General features: G+C 43.0%; 1 protein-coding gene across 4 annotated transcripts; it reads left to right on the top strand.

The window, feature by feature from the left end:
- Positions 1-27,683, top strand: LOC124722354 (dnaJ homolog subfamily C member 21). 4 transcript variants are annotated; one of them, XM_047247530.1, is made up of 4 exons: positions 1-94; positions 22,144-22,232; positions 22,314-22,513; positions 25,476-27,683. In XM_047247530.1, exon 4 carries the CDS (start codon positions 25,486-25,488, stop codon positions 26,821-26,823), a length of 1,338 nt encoding a protein of 445 aa, XP_047103486.1. In that variant the 5' UTR covers positions 1-94; positions 22,144-22,232; positions 22,314-22,513; positions 25,476-25,485; the 3' UTR covers positions 26,824-27,683. The 4 variants fall into 4 exon arrangements, with proteins under 4 accessions (XP_047103486.1, XP_047103485.1, XP_047103484.1 ...); XM_047247529.1 differs by having other exon boundaries at positions 22,306-22,513; XM_047247528.1 differs by lacking the exon at positions 22,314-22,513.

Genomic DNA, 27,683 nt, shown 5'->3' with positions numbered 1-27,683 from the left:
AATTGGTACACGGTTTGGTACTGTTGTGGTTAAGCAACGTGGGTTCCGTTGTGCAAGCGAGGTTTGAGCATGTTGAAGAAGTAGGTGAAGTACTGTAAGTATTACGTTGAGATTAATTTTAATCAGCTGGGAAGTCGCGTTAACGTTATAAGGAATGCGTTGAATCAACTTTAGCATATTTATCTGTGTAACGTAAATAAAAAAAAAATCGAATCTAAGACGTAAATTTCCTGTAATGTTACGAAAATATGATTAAGACAGTATTCTGGAATTTATCTAGCCAAAATCGGTACCTCAGTTGAACTTACCGCAATACTTTACTCCAGGAGAATTATTCTTGACTGTAAATGCTGACTTCGCTACCCGTTCATTATTGAGTAGGGCTTTAATAATTTATCCCGTGCCCACCGTTGACTGTGACCTTCATTTTTCAAACTGTTGTGCGAAGTAGCACTAGTTACACATGTTTACTGATAACTGATGGAATGCACGTGTTAGAAATCTGAGACTTGTAACAAAATTTTGTTGGGATACAGTCTGTATATGAACAGCTGGTCAAGAGCAGATATTCATAGGTTTAGCTGCATCGTGTCTATGTTTGAGCACCTATTCATGTCCATGCTCATGCTGTTGTTTGCATATCATCTTTCTCGTCCACAGATCGCTTAGCTGCATTGAAAATCAGTAGCTCAGATCTCTCTCTCTCTCACTCTCTCTCTCTCACACACACACACACACACACAGAATACAAAAGTATGTTTTATGATGATAGGACAGGTGGTCGGCTGTTGCCTTGATGAAAGAACCATTCTGGCACTTGGCTGGAGTGATTCAGGGAAATTACATTGTTTTTTGGCATCTCTCTGCACTGTCACTGCACATGATACGGACATTCTTTGTTGAGACCATTGCCATCAGTATGCTGCTATGCCTCTTGTGATCCCTTCAGTCCACAAGGAAAACTTATTCCAGGAGCATAATGTGCTACACTGTGTCATGCATGTGTACATGCCTCCCCCTTCAGTCTGCTTGGAAAACTGAACAAGCATCCCCCCCCCCCCCATAATGAATGAGATGTTGGGCTTGGGTGAATCACATGATATTACACTTTACGTCTTGGCATATGATTTTCTTGTGAAATCGGTAAATGATCATCATGTAGTGACTTGTGACATGGTGCTTATCCCTTTTCATTATTCACCCTTGTTCAGAGTCCTCTAACTCTGTGTCGTATTCATTAGTTATAAAGGTTTTCACTGCCTTTTTGAACAGATTTAATCTTTTCCATTGCCTTGGGAAATTTATTACACGGCCTTGTTCCCAGATAGAAGCCTGGTCTAACCTCACACACATCTGTTGTCCGTCATCTTGTGGAAAACATGGAATAATGAAACACTACACTTTTAAAGTATCACTTGGCTGAAAAATTCTAATCAAATTTGTGAATGTATTTAATCATCATTAGTGTTCTGCCCAAAGACAGATTTTCATGTGTGGAAGTTTTCATGCTCTTTCTTCTACCATCCTTTCCACATCTGCTTAATTGTTGCTTAGCTTTGTCATCTATCATATTTTACCTCCTTTCTCTGTCTCCTCCCACAAAATATTCCTTGAAAATTGTCATTCAGGAAGCACTTCCATCTCGGTGAACTTACCGTCCAGTTCTTCCGTTTGCTTACAAACTGCAGTACCCTTCTCTCCTCATACTAATTCTCTCCAACACTTTTCTGTTATACTCACTCTTTCCATCCAGCTTGCCCTTTCCATTCTCCTCCACTTCCACGTCTCAAATGTGTGTGGTCTTTTCTCATCCTGTTGTTTGTATCCGTGTTTGCACCCCATAAAATGCCTCACTACAGACAGAAACCCTGTCCTGACTTTCTCTGAGGCCTTCATGTAAGTTTGCCACATAATTTTCTATTGAATGCCTTCTTCACTATAGCTGTGTGAATTTTAACTTCTTGATGACATCTAAAGTCTTCAGTTATTGTACTTTCAATTTATTTAAATGCTCTTACTTGCTTAGTAATAACTTTTTCTATCTTTATATCATCCAGTCACCTTCCTGGTGCCAATCACCATATTCGTTGTTTTTACTGTATTGCTTCTCACCCCATGCTCCACAAAAGTGTCATTCATATCTTCTAGCATTTTATTTATAGTTTTTTCACTTCCTCTCTCTAATAACATGTCATCAGCAAATCTTATACATTCTACTCTCTTCCTACCAATACCACAGCCTACTCCACTTTTTGTCTCCAACCCTTTTCCAATAGCCGTTCCAGGTATAAGTTGAACAAAAAAGGGGATAAGAAACAACTTAATGTCTCTTATAATGCTGTTTCTGTCTGTCATTTCATCTCCAATTCTTATGTTACGTAAATACAGATTCTGTACCAGTCATTTCTCCTTCCAGTCTGCACCTTTTGTTTTTGATCTGTTTTCATACACCCGAGAACTGAGAGCATTTTGCATTGTTATTTGTTGTTGCTACTGTAGATTGGGTATGGGGTACTTTTGCATTAAAGAAACTGAATAATATGATTTTTTAAATGTTTAAAGCTAGATTATTTGTGTAAATCCAGTTTATAATAACTTTTAGAGATAACATTATTTCCTTTATCCTATCCGTGCTTTACTTTACCTTCCAGTAATGTTTACTTTATGCAAATGGAATCAGTTCTTCCAGCTGATGTGAATAAATAAGTAGAAAAATAGTAAACACATGGTCAAATGTTGTGGAACACCCATTATTTTTCCCATGGACATATTCATGTCTGAATTAGTGTGAAGGCCAATGTAAATTTTTGCATCCTGTTTTTCAAATAGGAACTAAGACAGGCATGTGCCTGGCAAACGTGAGACTTTCGGTGAGCACCACTGATTCTTTCTAACTGCAAACTTGGTATGTGTTTAAACAGCCACCATGTGGTGTGACAGTGGAACATTTGTCATTGGGTGTGTGTATCTCATCTTGACCGCCAGGATTAGGATGACAGTATGATCGTATATGCATCCCGTAACCTGGAAGTGTGTTACGTACTGTTCGTGGTGGGATGACTGTTGAGGAGGAGGAGGAGTAGTAGTAGTAGTAGTCAGTAGTGGAAAATCTCTTGGCCAATGGCCACACTTAAACGGTGTAAGACTTACACTGGCAAGTGGGGCTCTATTTGTGTGGACTCTTTCTACCGTACCTCCTTGTGGAAGATGGGAAGTGTACACTAATTCTGTAAACAGCACTCTCAGTAGATTAGGTAGACCCCTGGTGAGCACACATACCCAACAGAGTAAGCTCAGCTGGGTAGCCCACCTGAGCATGGTAAAAATCGACTGAAATGCCTAAATAACAACAGTTCACTTTTGGAGCCAAATGTATTTTTAGTAACAGTGTTGGAGGAAAGGATGTTTGAGAAGTTGACCCCATTTTACATCGAAGTATTAGAGGCAGTGACAAAAGATGTCTGTAAAGACTTTCTGCAAGGACATTTGTGAAGCCTTATTAAAAAACAAACAACTGTAAAGAAAATAGGAAGGTATAGTAAACAGTAACATCTAGTGTCAGAAGTTATCAAAGATTGCCAACAATAGTACACAATGCATTTACCATCTCCATAAAGTGATAAATGAAGACATGAAATTCTGATTCAAGAAAGATATGTAAAAATCTGTCAGACCATCTGACGTTCATTTTATCAGAATTGTATAATGATGTGCCACCTACTGTAGTGACGAAATTTGACTGAGTGAACTAAGAAGGCACTGTATGTCTGCTTAGAACATTACAATTGCCAAGGAAAAATAAAAAGAAGAAGAAGAAGACCTCCAGTGAAATGGTTTTCATTCTACAGTGACACACAAATGGATATAGTACTCACTACATATGAACTCAGACTTGTCACTGCGGGTCTCTCTGTGCTGGTGTGCAGGAAACACATTTGAAAGAGTGAAATCTGTTTGCTTGAGAGAGGTCAACGGAAAGGACTATTTCAGTGAGAAGAGGGCTGAAAGTTGTATGGATAATATTCATCACTCTTTACCTCCCTTTATATGCCAGGTTTCAAGCAGTTACTGTATTAGTATCCATGCCATACTGAGTGACCAGATGTTCTTTGTGTGTACCCACTATTGAGTTAAACATCATGGCTCGCAGCAGTCTCGTACCACAGCTCACCCAACATTTCCTCCTTGGAGAGGAGACTTAAGTGCAGTCAATGTGCTGTTGGTCTGTCAGCTACGTGTCAATGAGGTTGAGCTGTTGAGAGCACCACACAAAAAAGAAAACCTCTTTTGTGAACATGTAGTATAGCATGAATTTCAGAACTGCTACAGGGTTGTTCACTAATTCTTCAGCACATTCTCAAACATTTTCCACCTGCTTTGTGGGAGATGGTTGACAATTTGCACTCCCAGCATGCAATTCCCAGTACAGATACACAATGCAGACTGAACAGTGCCCAATAGGAAGCTGCTGAAATCAATAGTGAGCAAGGGCAACTGGACACTGCACAGTCAGCCAGCTGTATTTGAACATTGTGATAATGTCCAGAAATGGATGGCTGCCATTATGATTGTGTTCCACTGAGGCATCAATCGTATAGGCTTCGTAACAGTTGTTATGGTAATGTGTCCCCTGGTGGCCTGAGGAGTGCTACTTTGCAGTCATGGGCAGGTATGCTGCTCTGCACTGGTTTAAGCACCAACAGACTGCAGAAAACATCACACCCAATCAGATAATGACTGGAAAATATCTGAGCTATGAAAGGATAAAAAAAAAAAAGAGAGAATGTTCCAACAAAATGGAAGTTTACAACTGTGTCTTCAGTGTATGGGAATTGGGTTGAGGTTTGTTAATGACTTGTGAATTGTACCTGGTCACAGTAAAGTTCACTGCTGTATGTTTCAGCACCTCACTGAGAATGCAAGAGTCGTCCTCACTGTGTTCAACTGTACATGAGAAAGGACTCCTTGGCCCCTTGAAGGATACTGCCCTAATTCCCATCCTGAAATCAAGGAAGAGCAATACTTATGTGAGTAGTTACTGGGGTGCTACCCTCATCAGCAGCACAGGAAACACACTGTGCTAAACTGCAGGCTTGTCTCAGTTCTCAAATCCAGGCAGCTCCGTATTGGACTTGTTACAGTTGGATAACATTGTCCCATAAAGACAGCAACTGTCAACATCCCCCCCCCCCCCCCCCCCCCCCAGGGGGTCCACAACTCTTTTGTGAGTTGGGATGGAAGTCATTAAAGCAAAGACGTTTTTCGTCGCGGTGAGATCTATTTACGAAATTTCAGTCGCCAACTTTCTCTTCCGAATGCAAAAATATTTTGTTGAGCCCAACCTACATAGGTAGGCATGATCATCAAAATAAAATAAGAGAAATCAGAGCTCGAACAGAAAGGTTTAGGTGTTCGTTTTTCCCACGCGCTGTTCGGGAGTGGAATGGTAGAGAGAGAGAGTATGATTGTGGTTCGATGAACCCTCTGCCAAGCACTTAAATGTGAATTGCAGAGTAATCATGTAGATGTAGACGTGCGTGGCTAGCACAGGACCCTGAGCTAGTGCATCTCTCTTTCCTTTCCAGGCTGAATACCTTTCTTTTCCACATCCTTCCCCATCCCCCCCCCCCTTCCCCCTGCATCTTCCCTTCCCCTTCTCCCTCTTTGGGGGTATGTTTCGTGCCTACGTCCGGAGATGGATGCTTGTAACTGTAAGACATAGTCTCTCTTCTTTGCTCTCTCTGCTGGAAAGTCTCTGTCCTCTCTTCATCCTTCTCTTTTCCTTTCCTCTTCTCTTTTACCCTCTTCTCCGCTGCAGTGTTTGAGACCTCTTTTCTTTCCTTTTCTTTGTTCCTCCCTTTCTCTTTCTTTCCTCCCTGTGCATGTCTGAAGGCCCACCCATGTGCTCCCACACGTAGTCGGTGACAGTATAACGCATAATTCCCCAGCCCAGGTAGACAGGTAGGACATGTACGTACCCCTGGTAATGGCCAGGCCCAGGGAGGGGTGATAACCAGAGCTGGTACCTTCCGAACATGCCAATTGGTCCCTCCGTCTGTTTCTTGGGAGGTGTGACCTGAGATGTGAACAATCACCTAAGGCGGGAGTGCCCTCAGAGAGGACCCCCACGAGGAAAGAGCGTGCCATCGGAGACGCCGGTAATCGTGGGGGATACTTTAGCAATGGTATCCTCTATGTCTAAAATTCTGCTCACAAGTGAAAGTTAGATGAGTCTCAGCCACGGGCAATTTTTCCATCAGTGCCACAGTTCCTTGTTGTTTCTTGGTCGGGCGGAGGTCAAGACTTCTCCACAGTCAACCCTTTCATTATTCAGAAAGGTGTCGACGCAATTGCAGATCCTGTAAAGTCCTGTTCCCGATCACGAAATAACACCTTGTTGTTAGAAACAGTCAGTGCCCTCCAGGCACAAAAATTGCTGCGAACTCCACTGCTACACACCTTCCCTGTCCGGGTGGAAGCGCACTGCACTTTAAATTCATCACATGGGTTGGTTTGTACACGCTCACTCGACGGATTGTCCAATGAGGAAATTCAAAACTACCTGGCTGACCAGGGCGTAACGGCTGTACATAGTCACGAAAAGGGTTGACAAGGACTTGGTCCCAACTTGTACCCTCTTCTTGACATTTGACAGAGTTCATCTTCCATCAAACATTAAAGCGGGCTATGAGATAATTTCAGTTCGCCCTTACATCCCCAACCCTACGCGTTGCTATCGGTGTCAGCGGTTTAATCATGCCAGCCAGTAGTGTTCCAATCCGGCCAAATGCTTTACATGTGGCAAGGATGCTCATGAGGGTGCTTGTCCACCTCCATCGCCTCGTTGCATCAACTGTGTGGGCGACCACGCTGCTTCCTCTAGAGATTGCCCCATTTTCAAAGATGAATGACTTATTCAGGAAATCCAAGTGAAGGATAAGGTGCCTACATTTGCTGCTCGTAAGTTATTTGCCAGTCGAAACCCCACTGTGCCCACAACAGGTAAATATAGCAGTATCCTTGCGTCTACTTGCCCTACTAAGGGGGCAGCTGCACAGGCTTGCGATCTCACCTTTAGTGCCACGGTTGTCAGATCGGCCAGCGCGAAGATCGCCCGTTCAACATCCCCACTATCACCTGCTCACTCTACAGTTCACTCTTCATCTGCTCCTGCTACATCACGAGCCCTAAAATCAGATACCCGGACTTCCAAAAAAGAGCCTACTCGTGAAGATTTTTTACGTACCCCGACTTCATGACCATCGATTCCTCCCTCATCCATACTACATCCTGTTTCCAAGAAGGCTCATAAGAAACAAAGTTCCTCTCCTTCTCCGCCACAGCGTGTCTCATCTACAGCGCTACCCGGCGGTAACCACCCTTAGCCGTCTTCTGTGTTGCCAAGGCGCACTGCTGGCGGCCGATCGCTATTGGCAGGAGCTGCCCCCGAACAACCTATAGATCACGATCTTCTGCCTTTGGCTGAATGCCATTCTATGCTGTGGGCCGCCTGCTCTCAGCAGTCATTGAGTTGGCAGCAACTGTGGTAAGATTCTTCCCTTTTCTGCTCTCCCTTTGTCAATTATCCATTGGAATGTCCGCGGTATTTGAGCCAATCGGGATGAATTGTCGATCCTATTATGATCCTACTCCCATGTCATCTTCTGTCTTCAGGAAACAAAGCTGCATCCCCCGATCGCTTTGTTTTCCCTCATTTCCAGTCAGTCCGGTTTGATCTCCCCTCTGTTGATGGCACTCTGGCACACGGGGGACTTATGATTCTTCTCAATGATATTGTCCATTATCACCCAATCCCCTTAAACAGTTCCTTCCAAACTGTCACTGCCCGTCTTTCCATTTCTCTTTGTACCTATACATTCCATCATCTACACCGATGGTAAGAGCTGATCTCCTTCATCTCCTTGGTCAGCTCCCCCCCCCCCCCCCCCCCCCCCCATTTGCTGGTTGGGGACTTCAGTGCCTACCACCCACTTTGGGGATCTCCAAGTCTTTGTCCTCAAGGCTCTCTATTGATTGACCTCTTCCATGAAGCAGATCTTGTTTGCCTCAACATTGGGAACCTACATTTTTGTCTGCCTCCACGACAAATTTCTCTCATTTGGACCTTTCCGTCGGTACTGTTCAGCTAGCTGGGCACTTAGAATGGTTTGCTCTTGCTGATACACACTCAAGTGACCATTTTCCATGTGTCCTTCGATTGCAGCCACAACTGCCATCTATGTGCCCGAGATGCTGGAAGTTTGCCCAAGCCGGTTGGATACTTTTATCCTCTCTAGCGAGGTTTGATGACTGTCACTTTCCTAGTGCCGACAATCATGTCACTCATGTTGCAGAAGTTATTCTTACAGCCGTGGAACGTTTAATATCTCGCACCTCCGATTTGCTCCGGCACCCCCCCCCCCCAGTTCCTTGCTGGATCAAGGTGTGCTGTGATGCAATACACGTGCGGAGATTTGCTCTTCACATTTTCCGCCACCATCCTACTTTGGCCAACTGTATCCGCTATAAGCAGTTATGTGCATGATGCCGTCGCGTCATCCACGATAGCAAGAAGGCAAGCTGGGACTGCTTTACTAGCTCCTTTAACACCTTCACTACCTCTTCAGTAGTTTGGAGTCGAATTCGATGGTTATATCCCACGTCTAGTTTCTCCCCGATCTCTGGGCTCACTGTCGCGCATGATACCTTAGTGGACCCAGTCTTAGTTTCTAACTCATTGGGTCAACACTTTGCTGAGATTTTGAGCTGTTCAAATTACCCACCAGCTTTTCTCCCGAAGAAACGTGCAGCGGAAGTGCGACCTCTTGTTTTCTCCTCTCAGAATAGCGAAAGCTATAATACTGTTTTCTCCCCCGCTGGAACTCCAACACGCACTCTCTTCTTCTCGCTGCCCCAGGACCGGATGGTGTCCACATTCAAATGTTGCTGCATTTATCATCTACATCTACATCCATACTCCGCAAGCCACCTGACGGTGTGTGGCGGAGGGTACGTTGAGTACCTCTATCGGTTCTCCCTTCTATTCCAGTCTCGTATTGTTTGTGGAAAGTAGGATTGTCGGTGTGCCTCTGTGTGGGCTCTAATCTCTCTGATTTTGTCCTCATGGTCTCTTCGCAAGATATACGTAGGAGGGAGCAATCATACCATAGTCTGCATTACCCCCTTCGCCTTTATAATCGAATTTGGATAGACAGTACCTTTCCCAGAAGATGGCGGGAAGCTATCGTTGTTCATCTTCTGAAAACTGGAAAGGACAAACATCTACCCTCTAGCTATCGCCCCATATCTCTCACGAGTAGTGTATGTAAGGTTTTGGAGCGTATGGTGACTTGCCATTTAGCCTGGTGGCTGGAGTCCCGAGGACTTTTAACACCTGCCCAATGCAGTTTCCGAAAGCATCGTTCTGCATTTGACCATTTTGTTACTCTCTACTTACATCATGAACAATTTTCACAGAAAATGCCAAATGGTAGCAATATTTTTAGATCTGGAGTGAGCAAACGATGCCTGTTGGAGGACAGGCATCCTCCGCACACTGTTCTCTTGGAGCTTTCAAGATCGGCTACCCCTTTTTATTTGTGAATTTATAACAGAGCGCACTGCTCTCTCCCGTACTTTCTCCCAAGAAAACGGAGTGCCTCAGGGATCCGTGCTAAGTGTTGTACTGTTTGCTTTCGCAATAAATCCAATAATGGATTGTCTCCATCCCGATGTCTCGGGGCTCCCTCTTTGTCCATGATTTTGCGATCTACTACAGCTCTAAACGGACCAGCCTTTTGAATGATGTCTTCAAGGATGTCTTGATTAACTCCACTCTTGGAGTATCGAAACCAACTTTCGCTTTTCTCCCAGTAAGACCGTCTGTGTAAATTTTTGACATCGTACGGAGTTTCGTCCACCTCCCCTCATTTAGGCCCTGTTGACCTTCCGTTTATGGACGTTGCTAAATTCTTGGGACATATGTGTGATAGAAAACTGTGCTGGTCCTCCCACATTTCCCATCTTTCGGCTTGCTGTCTGTGATCCATCAACACCCTCCGCGTTCTGAATGATACCTGCTGGGGAGCGGAGCGAGTGGTCCTTCTCCGCCTATATCGCACCTTAGTGCGCTCGAAATTGGGCTATGGGAGCATAGTTTACTCCTGTGCTCAGCCATCTATTCTTCGGCGTCTCGACTCTGTCCACCACCGTGGATTTCCTTTAGCGTCGGGAGCTTTTTACACCAGCCCCGTGGAAAGCCTTTATGCTGAGACTGCTGAACCTCCGCTGTCCAATCAGTGAGCTGTCCTTCTGAGTCGTCAAGCTAGCCATCTGTCTTTCATGACTGCTCATCTTTCCCATGATCTTTTTTTCGATGCCACCTTGGATGTAGTGTATCATTGATCTACGCTTCCCGATAATCAATTGTGGGATGTGAAACCTCTTCCCTGTGCTTGGACCTCTTCCTCCCGAACTCATCATCGGGAGGGGATAATTTTAACTAGACTCCAGATAGGGCACTGTCTTTTTAGCTATTGCCATATTTTAAGTGGCGATCCTCCCATGCTTTGTCCCCACTGCTCTCAGCTGTGGACGGTGAGACACCTTTTACTTCAGTGCCCCTGTTTTACTCTGGTACGGGCCCATTTACAGCTGTCGCCCGATATATATCTTCCATTATAGCGGATGATACGTGCTCAGCCAATCGTGTCGTCGAGTTTGTCAGTGTCAGTGAGATGATGATGGTCATTTGAAGCTCTTTTTGGGGAAAACAATCCCCTTCTACAGTGGTTTTCTTTTTGTTTTTTTGTTTCCCCTCTTTTTGAGTTTAGCTCTGATTGCTGCTGATTTTCCCTTTTTTTTTTACCCTTCCCTAAGCCACAGAATGGGCGCTACTGACCGTAGCAGTTTTGCGCCCTAAAACCATTAAAAAAAAAAAAAAAAAAAAAAAAAAAAAAAAAAAAATCCCTCAGGGGGTCCACAACTCTTTTTGTGGATACATGCATGGCAAGCACAGGACCCCGAACTCGTGCAGCTCTTTCCTTTCTGGCCTGCATACTTTCCCTTTCCACATCCCCCCCCCCCCCTTGCCACTTCCCTTCCCCTTCCCTTTCTCCCTCTCTCTGGGAGTATGTTTTGCGCCTACGTCCAGAGACGGATGCTTGTGAACGAATGAAGTGGTTTCTCTCTACAATGTAAAGTATCCTTACGTTGTCCTTCTCTTTCCTTGCTTCTTCTCTTTACCTTCTTCTCCGCTGTGCCGTTTGAGAGTTCTTCTCTTGTTTCCTTTTCTTTGTTCCTTTCTTTCTTTCTTTCTTTCTTTCCTCCCTGTGCATGTCTGAAGGCCGGCCCAAGTGTTCCCACGCATAGCTGGTGACGGGGTAACACGTAATTCCCTATCCTGGGTAGACAAGTAGGAGATGTATGTACCTCCAGGTAAAGGCCAGGCCCAGGGAGGGGTGATTACCCGAGCTGGTACCTTCCAAACATCCCGATTGGTTGCTCTGTCCGTTTCTCGGGAGGTGTGACCTGAGGTGTGGACAATCACCTAAAGCGGGAGTGCCCTGAGAGAGGACCCCCTCTAGGAAGGAGCGCGCCATCGGAGATGCCGGTAATCATGGGGAATACTTTCGCAATGGTTTTCTCTATGTCTACAACTTCTGCCCACAAGAGAAAGCTAGATGAGTCTCAGCCACAGAAAATTCTTCCATCAGTGCTAAAGTTCTTCTTAGTTGTTTCTCGGTCTGATGAAGGTAAAGACTTCTCGACAGTAAACTCATTCATTATTCAAAAAGGTGTGGATGCAATTGCAGGTCCTGTAATGTCTTGTTCCCGGTTACAAAATGGCGCCTTGTTGTTAGAAACAGTGTCCTCCAGGCACAAAAATTGCTTTGAACTTCACTGCTACACACCTTCCCTGTACGGATGGAAGCACACTGTACTAAACTCATCGCGCGGATCGGTTTACACAAGATCACTTGACGGATTATCAAATGAGGAAATTCCAAATTACCTGTTTGATCAGGGACTAACGGCTGTACATTGCGTAATGAAAAGGAATTGGTACCAACCCGCACTCTCTTCTTGACATTTGGCAGATTTCAACTTCCGTTGAACATTAGAGTGAGATATGAGATCATTTCAGTTCACCTTTACATCACCAACCCTAAGCGTTGCTATCAGTGTCAGAGGTTTAACCGTACCAGCTATTCGTGTTAAAATATGACCAAATGCGTTGCCTGCGGCAGGGGTGCCCATGAGGGTGATTGTCCACCACCATTCCCTCATTGCATCAACTGTATGGGTGACCAGGCTGCTTCCTCTAGAGATTACCCTATTTTTAAACATAAACAAATTATTCAGGAAGTCCGAGTGGAGGAGGAAAAGGTGTCTACCTTGGCTGCTTGTAAGTTATTTGCCAGTAGAAAGCCCACTGTGCTCCCAGTGGGTACATATAGCACTGGCCTTGCCTCTCCTCGACCTACTAAGGACGTAGCCACGCAGACTTGCGATCTCATCTGTAGTGCCATGGTCGTCAGATTGGTCAGCCCAAAGATCGCCCGTTCAACCTCCCCACTTTCACCTGCTCACTCTGAGGCTCAACTTTTATCGGCTCAAGCTAAATCACAGGCCCCAAAATTGGATACCCAGACTGCCGAAAAAGAGCCTACTTGTGAAGATTTTTTATATACCCAGACCTCGCAACTATCAACTCCTCCTGCATCTCAACGTCCTGCTTCCGAGAAGGGTCATAAGAAAAACAGGCCCTCTCCTTCTCCGCCATGCCGTCTTTTCTACAGCGCCACTCAGTGGTAGCTGCCCTTGGCTATCTTCCGTGTTGCTGAGACGCTCCACTGGCGATGAATCAACCAGCCGATCACTGACGGCAGGAGTTGCCCCCGAACAACCTATGGATCAGGATCTTCTGTCTCTGGCTGAATGCCATTCGATGCCATCGGCCACTGGCTCTTAGCGATTGCCGAGTTGACTGCAACCATGGTGAGATTTTCGTTTTTTTGTCCACTCTTTGTCAATTATCCATTGGAATATCCACAGAATTTGCTCCAATTGGGTTATCTTCAGGAAACAAAGCTATGTTCCCATGATCGCTTTGTCTTACCTCATTTCCGCTGAGTCCGGTTTGCTCTCCCCTCTGTTACTGGCGTTGCGGCACCCGGGGGACTTAAGATTCTTCTCCGTGATACTACACATTATCACCCAATCCACTTACACACTCCCTTCCAAGCTGTCGCTGAGTGTCTTTCCCTTTCTTGATTCACCTTCTTTCTTAGTACCATATACATTCCATCGTCCACACCAATAATGAGAGCTGGTCTCCTTAGTCTCCTTGGTCAGCTCCCACCCACGTATTTGCTGGTTGGGGACTTCAATGCCCACCACTTGCTTTGAAGATCTCCACGTCCTTGTTAGAGAGGCTCCCTACTGATTCCATCAAGCGGATCTTGTTTGCCTCAACACTGGGAAATGTACATTTTTGTCTGCCTCCACGTCAACCTGTTTTCATTTGGGCGTTTCGGTCTGTACTTTGAATAGTTCACACACACTCCAGTGACTATTTTCCATGTGTCCTTAGATTACAGCCACAACTGTCACCTATGTGTCAAAGATCGTGGATGTTTTCCAGAGCTGATTGGACATTTTTCTCCTCTCGAGCAACATTTGATGACCATCAGTTTCCTAGTTTTGATGATCACTCATATTATGGAACTTATTCTTACAGCCGAGGAATGTTCAATACCTCGTACCTTCCACTTGCCCCCCCTCCCAGTTCCTTGGTGGAATAGGGTGTGCTGTGACGTAATATGCAAGCAGAGACGTGCTCTTTGCGTTTTCCGCCGTCATCGAACATTGGTCAACTGTATCTCATGTAAGCAATAAGCAGTTACGTGTGCAATGCGGTCACATCATATGCGATAGAAGACAAGCTGGGATTTCTCTACCAGCTCCTTTAATACCTTCACTTCCTCCTCAGTTGTTTAGGGTCTGACAAATAGTTTTTCCCCGACCTCTGTACTAACTGCCGTGCAGGATACCTTAGTGGACCCAATTGCAATCTCTAACCCATTGGGGTGACACTTTGCTGAGATTTCGAGCTCTTCTAATTACCCACCAGCTTTTCCCCAAAGAAACAGGTAGTGGAAGAGTGACCTCTTGCTTTTTCCTCCCAGAATTGCTAAAGCTATAATGCCGGTTTTTTTATATGTGGGAACTCGGACACGCACTCTCCTCCTCTCGCTCTTCTGCTTGAGAACCAGATGGTATCCACGTCCAAATGTTGCTGCATCTATCATAACCGAGTCTGTGCTACCTCCTTCACCTTTATAATCGGCTTTGGATCGAATGTAACTTTCCCAGAAGATGGCATGAAGCTATCATCATTCTTGTCCCGAAACCTGGAAAGGACAAACATCTCCCCTCCAGCTATCGCTGAATCTCTCTCACAAATAGTGTTTGTAAGGTTTTGGAGCATACGGTGAATTGCCGTTTAGGCTGTTCGCTGGAGTTCCGAAACCTTTTAACCACTGCCCAATGCACTTTCTGAAAGCATCATTCCGCAGTTGACCATCTTGTTGCTCTCTGCACTGAAATTGTGAACAATTTTCTCGGGAAATTTCAACCGGTTGCTATATTTTTTGATGTGAAGAGGGCATACAATACCTGTTGGAGGACAGGCATCCTCTGCACACTGTTCTCTTATGGCTTTTGAGGTTGGCTACCCCTTTTATCCGTTAATTTATGACAGTGCGCACATTTAAGGTGCAGGTGAACACTACTCTATCCTGTACTTTCTCTTAAGAAAATTGGGTCCCCCAGGGCTCTGTGCTAAGTGTTGTACTGTTTGCCATTGCCATAAATCTAATTACGGATTATCTCCTTCCCGATGTTTCGGGCTCCCTCTTTGTCGATGATTTTGCAATCTACTACAGTTCTCAACAGACCAGCCTTCTTGAACAACGTCTTCAAGGATGTTTCGATCACCTCCACTCGTGGAGCATTGAAACTGGCTTCTGATTTTCTCCCAGTAAGACTGTCTGTGTAAATTTTTGGCATTGTACGGAGTTTTATCTGCCTTCCCTACATGTTGGCCCTGTTGACCTTCCATTTGCAGACATCGCCAAATTCTTGGGACTTACGTTTGACAGAAAACTGTGGTGGTCTGCCTACTTTTCATATCTTTTGGCTCGCTGTCTGCGATCCCCCATGAAACCTCCGTGTTCTGAGTGGTACCTCCTGGGGAGTGGACCGAGTGGTCCTCCTCCACCTATAAGCATCTCAGTGCACTCGAAAATTGGACTATGGGATCATTGTATACTCCTCTACACGGCTGTCTATTCTTCAGCATTTGGATTCTGTCCCTCACCGTGTATTGCATTTAGTGTCTGGAGGTTTCTACTCTAACCCCATGGAGAGCCTTTACGCTGAGACTGCTGAACCTCTGCTGTCCAATTGGCGAGCCATTCTTCTGAGTCGTTGCACTAGTCATCTGTCTTCCATGCCTGCTCATCCGAACCATGTCATTTTTTTTTAATGCCTCCTTGGATTTAGGTTATGCAGGTAGCCATTCCTCTCTACTACCACTGGGAGTCTGCTTCCGTCAACTGCTACATTCACTTTCCTTCCAACTCCCTAAAACTTTCTTGACAAATGGGGGTACAATGCTGCCTTGGCTTCGCCCCTTTACCTGCCTTCTCTGTGACCTTTGTCAGCTTACCAAGGATAGTACCAAGGCCTTTTACCTGGGGTCATCTCGAGCGCCTCTCCCTGCCCCTCTCACCTGATTGCCATCTCATGCCCCCCTCCTCCCGCAATTCCATCACAAGCCCCTTCCTCTATTGCTATCTCGGGCCTGTCTCATTTACCTCTCTATGTTGCAGGTTTGGCCCCTCTCAAAGGCGAGCCCTTGCCATCATCCATGGCTCCACCATCTCTTGTGCTGCATGTCCTGTCGCCCTTCCGTGTAGCCTCCCATGTCACTGCTGCTTCGTCTGCACGCCATTAAGAGTGGTGCCCACACACTGTTGCATTCCTGAGTGTCTTTAATGAGAAATTGAACATAGTTACACAATTTGGTGCTATCTGCTTCAGTTCATGCACAGGTAGCGTACACAAACTGAATACTTTTCAATGCAATTATGGGCTCATGGACTGCCATATACACTCTGCCATGGAACCAACATTTACGACTATATTTCTGTCGTTTTCCATCTGTGCAACTCAGAAAAGTTGCTTGTGGTGGGGAGAATCCAGATGGTGTGGGTTGTGAAGCAGCCATTGAAATCTGGCATTTTGTGCTCTTCTGCATGTTGTCTCACTGGGTAGTGCACTTTGTTTCTGGCAATGGTTTGGCAATGGCCATTCATTCTAGTTGACAGCTTGTTGGTTGTCATACCAATGTAAAACACTGTGCTGTGGTTGCAGCAGTGCTGGTATATAACATGGCTCCTTTCACAGGTGACCCGTCCTCTGGTGGTGTAGGATAAGCATCTGATGGGACTGGACTAGATGGTGCTGGGTGCATGGATTGGGCAGGTCTTTTGTATGGGTCTTCCACAGGGATATGATCCCTGTGGCAGGGCATTTGGGGTGGGAATGGCAGAGGGATGGACTGGTAAGTTGTGGTGGTTGGACACCACTTGGGGAAGGGTCGGAAACATCTTGGGTAGGATGTCCGTCATTTCACAGCATGTTGTTGTTGTGGTCTTCAGTCCTGAGACTGGTTTGATGCAGCTCTCCATGCTACTCTATCCTGTGCAAGCTTTTTCATCTCCCAGTACCTACCGCAATCTACATCCTTCTGAATCTGCTTAGTGTATTCATCTCTTGGTCTCCCTCTACGATTTTTACCCTCCACGCTGCCCTCCAATACTAAATTGGTGATCCCTTGATGCCTCAGAACATGTCCTACCAACCGATCCCTTCTTCTGGTCAAGTTGTGCCACAAACTTCTCTTCTCCCCAATCCTATTCAATACTTCCTCATTAGTTATGTGATCTACCCATCTAATCTTCAGCATTCTTATGTAGCACCACATTTTGAAAGCTTCTATTCTCTTCTTGTCCAAACTATTTATCGTCCATGTTTCACTTCCATACATGGCTACACTCCATACGAATACTTTCAGAAATGACTTCCTGACACTTAAATCAATACTGGATGTTAACAAATTCCTCTTCTTCAGAAACGCTTTCCTTGCCATTGCCAGCCTACATTTTATATCTTCTCTACTTCGACCATCATCAGTTATTTTGCTCCCCAAATAGCAAAACTCCTTTACTACTTTAAGTGTCTCATTTCCTAATCTAATACCCTCAACATCACCCGATTTAATTCTACTACATTCCATTATCCTTGTTTTGCTTTTGTTGATGTTCATCTTATATCCTCCTTTCAAGACACTGTCCATTCCATTCAACTGCTCTTCCAAGTCCTTTGCTGTCTCTGACAGAATTACAATGTCATCGGCGAACCTCAAAGTTTTTATTTCTTCTCCATGAATTTTAATACCTACTCCGAATTTTTCTTTTGTTTCCTTTACTGCTTGCTCAATATACAGATTGAACAACATCGGGGAGAGGCTACAACCCTGTCTTACTCCCTTCCCAAACACTGCTTCCCTTTCATGTCCCTAGACTCTTATAACTGCCATCTGGTTTCTGTACAAATTGTAAATAGCCTTTCGCTCCCTGTATTTTACCCCTGCCACCTTCAGAATTTGAAAGAGAGTATTCCAGTCAACATTGTCAAAAGCTTTCTCTAAGTCTACAAATGCTAGAAACGTAGGTTTGCCTTTCCTTAATCTTTCTTCTAAGATAAGTTGTAAGGTCAGTATTGCCTCACGTGTTCCAGTGTTTCTACGGAATCCAAACTGATCTTCCCCGAGGTTGGCTTCTACTAGTTTTTCCATTCGTCTGTAAAGAATTCGTGTTAGTATTTTGCAGCTGTGACTTATTAAGCTGATAGTTCGGTAATTTTCACATCTGTCAACACCTGCTTTCTTTGGGATTGGAATTATTATATTCTTCTTGAAGTCTGAGGCTATTTCGCCTGTTTCATACATCTTGCTCACCAGATGGTAGAGTTTTGTCAGGACTGGCTCTCCCACCGCCGTCAGTAGTTCCAATGGAATATTGTCTACTCCGGGGGCCTTGTTTCGACTTAGGTCTTTCAGTGCTCTGTCAAACTCTTCACACAGTATCGTATCTCCCATTTCACCTTCATCTACATCCTCTTCCATTTCCATAATATTGTCCTCAAGTACATCGCCCTTGTATAGACCCTCTATATACTCCTTCCACCTTTCTGCTTTCCCTTCTTTGCTTAGAACTGGGTTTCCATCTGAGCTCTAGATATTCGTACAACTCGTTCTCTTATCTCCAAAGGTCTCTTTAATTTTCCTGTAGGCGGTATCTATCTTACCCCTAGTGAGATAGGCCTCTACATCCTTACATTTGTCCTCTAGCCATCCCTGCTTAGCCATTTTGCACTTCCTGTCGATCTCATTTTTGAGACGTTTGTATTCCTTTTTGCCTGTTTCACTTACTGCATTTTTATATTTTCTCCTTTCATCAATTAAATTCAATATTTCTTCTGTTACCCAAGGATTTCTACTAGCCCTCGTCTTTTTACCTACTTGATCCTCTGCTGCCTTCACTACTTCATCCCTCAAAGCTACCCATTCTTCTTCTACTGTATTTATTTCCCCCATTCCTGTCAATTGCTCCCTTATGCTCTCCCTGAATCTCTGTACAACCTCTGGTTCTTTTAGTTTATCCAGGTCCCATCTCCTTAAATTCCCACCTTTTTGCAGTTTCTTCAGTTTTAACCTACAGGTCGTAACCAATAGATTGTGGTCAGAGTCCACATCTGCCCCTGGAAATGTCTTACAATTTAAAACCTGGTTCCTAAATCTCTGTCTTACCATTATATAATCTATCTGATACCTTTTAGTATCTCCAGGATTCTTCCATGTATATAACCTTCTTTCATGATTCTTAAACCAAGTGTTAGTTATGATTATGTTGTGCTCTGTGCAAAATTCTACCAGACGGCTTCCTCTTTCATTTCTGTCCCCCAATCCATATTCACCTACTACGTTTCCTTCTCTCCCTTTTCCTACACTCGAATTCCAGTCACCCATGACTATTAAATTTTCGTCTCCCTTCACAATCTGAATAATTTCTTTTATTTCATCATACATTTCTTCAATTTCTTCGTCATTTGCAGAGCTAGTTGGCATATAAACTTGTACTACTGTAGTAGGTGTGGGCTTCGTATCTATCTTGGCCACAATAATGCGTTCACTATGCTGTTTGTAGTAGCTTACCCGCATTCCTATTTTCCTATTCATTATTAAACCTACTCCTGCATTACCCCTATTTGATTTTGTGTTTATAACCCTGTAGTCACCTGACCAGAAGTCTTGTTCCTCCTGCCACCGAACTTCACTAATTCCCACTATATCTAACTTCAACCTATCCATTTCCCTTTTTAAATTTTCTAACCTACCTGTCCGATTAAGGGATCTGACATTCCACGCTTCGATCCGTAGAACGCCAGTTTTCTTTCTCCTGATAACGACATCCTCTTGAGTAGTCCCCGCCCGGAGATCCGAATGGGGGACTATTTTACCTCCGGAATATTTTACCCAAGAGGACGCCATCATCATGTAATCATACAGTAAAGCTGCATGCCCTCGGGAAAAATTACGGCTGTAGTTTCCCCTTGCTTTCAGCCGTTCGCAGTACCAGCACAGCAAGGCCGTTTTGGTTATTGTTACAAGGCCACATCAGTCAATCATCCAGACTGTTGCCCTTGCAACTACTGAAAAGGCTGCTGCCTCTCTTCAGGAACCACCCGTTTGTCTGGCCTCTCAACAGATACCCCTCCGTTGTGGTTGCACCTACGGTACGGCTATCTGTATCGCTGAGGCACGCAAGCCTCCCCACCAACGGCAAGGTCCATGGTTCATGGGGGGGGTTTCACAGCATAATGGTAGATAATCAAAGCCCTGATGAAGGATGTGTTTCAGTCTTTCCAGTCCAGGGTGGTATTTGGATGGCAAGGGGGCGGGGGGGGTGCTTCTTTGTGGTTAGTTCTTGGGATGGATGTGATGATCAGGTGTGTGTGAGAGGATATGGCACAGGAAAACTTTGTGAATTAGGTGTGCAGGATATTGCTTGTCTGCGAAGGACTTTGTGAGGCCTTCAGCATACTGGGCAAGGGAGTTCCCATCACTGCAGATGCATTTACCACAGCTTAGGTGCCATGTAAGGAACAGGATATGGGAGAGGATTTTGGCTAGGGATAGTGAAACTTTTATGAACTAGTGCAGATAAATAGAGCAGCGGCCCATTGTGGAAAGGGGGGGGGGGGGGGTAGTATTGGGGGAAAAATTTGGCATTGGCAGTACTGAGTAAAGGCGTCAGGTGGTTGTAGGGAGAGTTTAAAAAGGTTGATGGGCGTAAGGCATGAAAGTAATTATGTTGGGAGCAGGGGGTAGTTTTGTGACTGTTGCCAAAAACAAGGTGCACTACCCAGTGGCACAAAATGCAGCAACAGAGCAAAAGATGCAAGCAAGTTTTCAATATGTGTGTTTGTGTTTGTGTTTGTTTGTACACATACACCATCCCCTGCCCCCAGCACCCCAACCCATTTTGTCCCCCCCCCCCCCCCCCCCCACACACACCAGCTTGTTGTGTGCTGTTATCTCATGCCCTAGTCTATGAAATCATGCCAGCCTGTGTGTTACCTGGCTACCTGCCCCTTTTACTCCCACCCCTAGCAAGCAGACAGACAGTTCCTCACCTAGAAAAAGGAAGTGTGTTGGAAAATCTTTCCAAGCTCTGAACCTTTTGTTTGTGTGCCTATCGAAGATGCAGCACTTCTGCATTTCGGTGGGTTGTCTCCTTTATTCCTGAATAATTCAATATTGACATTGTCTTTTGCGTAACATATGAAGCAGTGAGGTCAGGAGGATTGCAAATTTTGACTCGCTAAACTTCTGTTGTGCTGGTTGTTGAACAATGTTTTAATATATTTGCTCCATATCAAACTATCTATCAAATTTTACTTATTGTGTGCGAACACATATATGGGGTGATTATCAGGATTTTACATAGTGCTGTACCCTGATCATTTCCTTTAATTGTTGCTAAGAAGTAAGGCACTACCGGCACTACCCCAGTTCTTTGTAGTCATTTTTTGCAGCCTCAAATATATGTAGAAAAAAATTGTGCTTACTAGTTTTGACAACAGTTCCAGGTAAAAACCCAAAGTTAACACAAATACAATCATTCAGGACCAGAGATCCTTGTTCCAGCAAAAGATTATATGCTTTTGAGGAAATAAGACATCTGAAAATTTTATTCATACAGTTTACAACAAAGATGGTTTCTTCTTGAAAATGTGGTTTTATAATTACTTGCATCCTGATAGGCTATGCAACCAGATGCAAATAAATGTACAGTGCTCATTCATAGTAGTATGCACTGCAAGAATATTTTCCCAGTGTATTCCAGAGTGAGCTTCAGTATCCTAGACAGGTTCTTGTCAAAGTCCCATATGTCATGTTGGTGCTTGAGCATCTTAATTTTCTGGGCATATCATATTCTCGCCACTATTTCTGCACTGAGAGGTAGACCACCCTATCAAGGCATCATTTTCATTTACTTGGTTTTCAGACCCTTTTGGAAGATGCCCATTGTTGATCTCCAACTAAGTACTGTTACAGGTTCACTAGTATGACAGGAATGTTGTGCACTGTTGTCTTCTTGATGTAGAATCACAATTGTGTACTTTGTACTTGCCACCCAAAAAGTATCTCTTGAAGTTTCTGGGAACTAACGTATAAATGTGATTAGTTTCTCCTCTTTACAACTTACATAGCTCTGACATATTTTCTGTCATCTGATCTTGGAAAAAACTGCTGAAATTAAAAAAAAAATTGAAAAATTTTGGTTAAAACAAGGTAGTAGTAATGCTGATACAAATTAATTAATAATTTATTAGTATAACTTGTAATGTGTAAAGGTCTTTATAGAATGTAGCACTTTTTCTTTCTTTCATTGGAATTTTGATATGTTATTAATGTATAATTCTTTGAAACCATTTTGTCTTTTCCAGAATATTTGTAAAGGAAGTGTCTTGAAGAGGGTCAGATTATAACAACACCCTGCCAATCAGGTGAAAAGTTCTTTGCAGTTGACACAGAAGTAAGTATATAACTGAACAGTCCACTTGCTTTAGTCGAATCTGTTCCTAAAATGCTCTTTCTTTTTCTGTGAGTGTTGCAGCTTTCCCAATTTACTGATGACTGTTACCACATAATCTTTGGAGTCAAACTCAAATAGAACTATAGATGTTATGATGGAACATCAAAGTAACCAGTGAAGTTGATTTGGTTTTCCTGGTAGTAGAAATAAAAATGAGTTGAGAGACAATTGGTGAATTGCAGTGCTACCAGACAATCAGTATCATCTATACTATGAAAAAGGTATTGCTGACTTGGAAAGAGATGGAACTTTAATTATTCAGAAAAGTGTGGCCATCAATAAAGACACATGTACTGACACAAAGTGTTTAAAACAAAATAGAATAAGAAAAAATGAATACATATGTAGATGTAGAAGCAAAACCTGGGTAATGAAGTTAAAAAGTTTTTTGATTTCTTATGGGTGGCCACAGCCTTAAGAAATTAAATGAAGACATTTCCACCAGTCTATTTGGTTAAAATAAGTATTTTAGTGTGGCAGTTTCAAGCTTCAGCTCATTTACAATAGCTCCTCAGAATAAACAGCCTTGTAGTTAGATTCTGGTTCAACAGGGCTGTAAGGAGTTTAGGAAAGAGCAGTAAGAGGGGTGTTAATAAACCTAATATTGTCTGCAGCCAAGACGTTTATGATGATTATTTACAGTTGAGTAGGCAGGTGGTAGAGCGTTTGAAAAAAAAAAAAAAAAAAAAATGGTGTCCACTTAATCAGATTGCTTGTACGCTCTCCCTCCAATTCCGTTTATCTCTTAAACATGGACATAAAGAGTATGTTGTTAAAAATTTTTGTGCTCTCTGCATTGGTTATAATTGGATCTCTCGGTGGTTGAAACTCTGTAATGCGAGTCTACTGGTTTGCATTTCAAAATTTGTTTTAAAACAAGTAAATTGTATAAAAAAATCTCAAAAAAGAATCACTGAAGCAGTAACGTACCTGTTTGTAATTGAATGTATTTTACTCGTTATGCAGGTATAGTTACGAAATAATTCCACTGAGAATAATGGAAGTTAAATGTTAGTTGAAGAATATTTATATGATATTCTTTCACTTTCCGTTCATGCATCTGAGATGTTCTTAATTCTTGCTCCAATATTTTGGGTGACAGACTTTTAGCCATAATCATGGTGAGTCACTTGCAAGATTTTAAGTTATTTTGCACTGTGGGGTAAATGTGCTTGTAGTTAACACAGTTGATAATGAGAGCGTCCAAGAGTAAGACAAAGCAAGTGCTGAATCAGCAAACCCACTGGGCTTACTAAGTATGTGGTTGATCATTATGGGTGGCATATTTTGGAATGCCAGGCAGGGAAGACTTACAATAATAATTCCTTTGAATAATCAGCCACATACTTAGTAAACACTGTAGATTCACTGATTCTGCACTCACTTTGTTTCAGGTGCATAAACTTTTATTACGACCGACACTCTACTTACCAACGGTGTTATCTCTAATGCGTGCATGTTTACTTTACAGTGTAAAGTGATGTAAAATCTTGCAAGTAAATCACCTTTAACCCCCCTCCCCATGCTCATCTTATCCACTTCTCCACAGATGTTAAGGTGGCTCATCAAGAACAGAAAAAGTGTTAAAACAGTTGACCATATTGTAGAAGGTATTGCTACCCTGCTATTTCCAAACCACTCACAAACTTCTAATCACTAAGTAGTGTCGAAACAGATAATGTGCGTGCCTACCATCCCAAGAAGTCACACTGTGTTGAGTGCATGATAACTGTTCTGTTTTTGATGACAAGAGGAAGGAGAAGAAGGAACTAGGGAGTACAAGGCAGTGGTTGTTAGTGATAGGTGCAGGGTGGAATGACAAGAGTGTCAGATATGCAGCATCAGTAGGAGGGGGGGGGGGGTTGTTGCAGGTGCAGGTTATTTTAAGAACGAAGTAAGCATACACTGTAGTATATACATATCTGAAAGACCATTATGTTGTAAAGGGTAATGCAGGTATTAAATGGGGAAAAAGTTAAGGGTGAAAGTGAGGTGGTGGTGGTGGTTTGGGTGATGACAGGAGGAAAAAAATAATTCAAATGTCACATAAAAACAGTAAAAGTAGTGCCTGCCTCTTACTGCATTTTCACCAGCTCTTTCAACATATGAAGCATGGTTTCTTTTGTAAATTAAAGAAGCTGCTGCCATTGTCTACTGTGTTGTGTGGTCTCACAAATTTCTTGTAAAACAGCAGATAAATAAGAAGGGTCATAGTTCCTTTAGATCAGCCTGTACACTTTTCTAATGTGGATTCTCTCCACTATGAGGGGCAGTTGCAAAGTAATTCCTCATGTTTTGAATCCAACAAAATAGTGGAATAATGTAATAAATTTCGCTCTGCTGCTGAATTTTTTTTTTTTCTTTAGTCATTGGAAATATCAGTATGGTTGAGAAAATTGCCAATCTTGGGGTCTGTGTTACACATTGTGTGGCCATAAAATTTCAGAAAGTCAGAGATGAAACACTGATCTGCATTTATGAGAAGCTGAGGAAGGTTATTGGGGATACTGTAATGGATATCAGTCCATTTAGATACTGTGTTTATTAGTGTATGGAAGATGTAGGCTATATTCCCTTGGATGATCAAAAGCAGAGTAGCTGACAACCCACAGCTTGCACCAAACATTTAATGCATTGATTACGTTATTGACACCAAACAGTGGGTACCACTTGATAAAATGTTGTCACTGAAGGCAATGTGATTACTGCTGTTGATAAACTAGATTCGTCAGATTTATATGTCCTGGGTACCAACAATCAGAATACAGTGGAGAAAAATGGTCGCCATCAATGGTAGGAGAGGCAACCTTAACAAATATTGTACATCCGATGGGAAGTATGGGCCCTCACTGACGTTTTTATGTGACTTAACAGAAATAAATTAAGGAGGCATTACTTGTAGATTGCCTTATCACATCTGGAGATCGAACCAATGTAGATTTTTAGTATGTTAGAGGTGTGTGTGTGTGTGTGTGTGTGTGTGTGTGTGTGTGTGTTGTGTGTGTGTGTGTGTGGGGGGGGGGTGGGGGGGCGGGGGGGGGGGGGGGGGGGGAGGGAGGAGGGAGAGAGAGAGAGAGAGAGAGAGAGAGAGAGAGAGAGAGAGAGAGAGAGAGAGAGAGTGAATTAATTGTTTTAATGTTGCTATTTATGTCATATTAAAGCTGTGTCACTCAATTGTTTAAGGTATTCAGTAATGAAATGTCATTACGAAGTACTAGGAGTGCCAAGGGATGCATCCTTCGAGGAGATAAAGAAGTCTTACAGGACATTAGCTCTCAAATGGCATCCGGACAAGAATCCTGATAATGTGGTGGAAGCAAGGGAAGAGTTCCTGTTAGTGCAGCAAGCTTATGAAGTTTTAGGTGATCCTGCAGAGAGAAAGTGGTATGATAAGAACAGGGAATCAATTTTGAAGGGGGGTAGAGATGGAGATTATAAGGATGAAAGCCTTGATGTCTTTCAGTATTTCACATCATCATGTTTTAAAGGTTACGGTGATGATGAAGACGGGTTTTATACTGTATATCGGAAAGTTTTTGAAAAAATTGCAGCAGAAGATACTGAATCTGTGTCAGAAAGTGAGCTGAACATACCAACATTTGGAGATTCCAACAGCAACTATGAAGATGTTGTCCATCCATTTTATGCATACTGGCAAAGTTACTCAACCAAGAAATCATATGCCTGGCTGAATGTATTTGATACTCGTCAGGCGACAAACAAGCGTGTGTTTCGTGCAATGGAAAAGGAAAATAAGAAGGTAAGGGACAAAGCTCGCAAGGCAAGAAATGAAGAAGTTCAACAGTTAGTAGCATTTGTTCGAAAGAGAGATAAACGTGTGAAGGCGCATGTGGAATTTCTGAAACAAAAATCTGAAGATAATGCTAGGAAAGCGAAAGAGTATAGAATCCAGCAAGTGAAGAACCGTTTCAAAGAAATGCAAGAACTTGCTGGACCTCTTCATGATCTGAGTATATCCACAATGGAGGAACTGAATGCAATTGAAGTGGAAGTAGCTGCAATGTTTGATGAGCGTCCTGAAGAAGTTGATGATGACGACGACGGACTATACTGTTTTGTTTGCCAAAAACTCTTCAAATCAGAAAAATCTTTTGCAAATCATGAGAATTCAAAGAAGCATAAGGAAAATTTGGAACTTATGAAAGAGCAAGGTATGTTTCCAGAGTCCGATGAGAAAGGAAGTGTTCATGAGGAAACTGGAGCTAGTGCAGTGGATTCTAGCAGCACGATTTCTGCTGATCAAACTAGCACAAGTAGTAGTGATAATGATAGTGACAGTGGTGGTAGTGATGATGGCATAGGAAAACAAGCAGATAATAGTGACATGTCAGGATCCTTTTGTCAGCAGCTCGAAAACACACAAACTGCAGAAGCTAGCACTGATGACTGTGCCAGCAGTTCAGACACTGAAGATAGTTTAAAAATCATCACACACTTGCATAAAAGTAAGACACATAGGAAACTACTTGAAGACTATGAGAGCTCTGATGAACTAACATACACATTATGAGACCTAATACAAAAAAATCATACAAGTGTAGAGGAACAGATACCCAGTGTACAAGGAAAATGATGATAAAACAAATACATTAATAGAAGATGCTGATCAGACTTCTGTGAAATCTTTAGGCTTTGATGCAGATGAGGAAAGTATTTCTGTGAGGTTGCAGCAAAAAATAGGAAAAAAAGAAGGAAACAGACAAAAAATGCCAAAAAAATCTGTTAATCAAGTGGATTTTGTAACTCAGAAAAATGAAGACTGTATTAATTCACAAAAGTCAAAGTGCCTTACTGGTATAAATTATTCTGATGAAGGTGTAAATAAAATTGTTGAACATGATCATAGTAAGAAAAATGTTGTAGAGAAGCAGTCAAAAAACAGAAAAAGAATGTTAAGGTATTGGTGTTGACAAAATAAATGGTACTGAATCAACACTGAAAACTGAAAAAAATAAACAATTTGAGAGACAGTCCAAAAGATCTAAGAAGAAAACTGCTTTGGAAGGATATAACACAGGACAAAACCGGGAGACTGACGACATACCAACTGTGAAATTGAAGACTCTAGAGGATGGTGGCACGAACAAATGTTCCAAAAAACGGGCAAAAAATAAGTGTGTTGTTGAAGAAGATACTTTGTGAACCAAAACTGTGATGTAGGGAGCCCGTCATGATTTGATAAAATGAGTGTGCTCATACAGATATGACTTTAAGATAATTCGTTTTGGATAATGGCTGTGTATAGATATAAGTCTTTTGTGCTCATTGTATAGAACAGTATTAAAAGAACAGCTACACAAAAAGTGCTTGTTCCACTCATTAATATTGTATTTGTTAACTGCTGTGTATGAAAACATGGTTTATAAAAAT

Source organism: Schistocerca piceifrons, chromosome X, assembly GCF_021461385.2.
Source record: "Schistocerca piceifrons isolate TAMUIC-IGC-003096 chromosome X, iqSchPice1.1, whole genome shotgun sequence".
NCBI classification, from domain to species: Eukaryota; Metazoa; Arthropoda; class Insecta; order Orthoptera; family Acrididae; genus Schistocerca; species Schistocerca piceifrons.
Note: the sequence above shows the minus strand (reverse complement) of the source record. Positions and strands in the feature narration are given on the sequence as shown.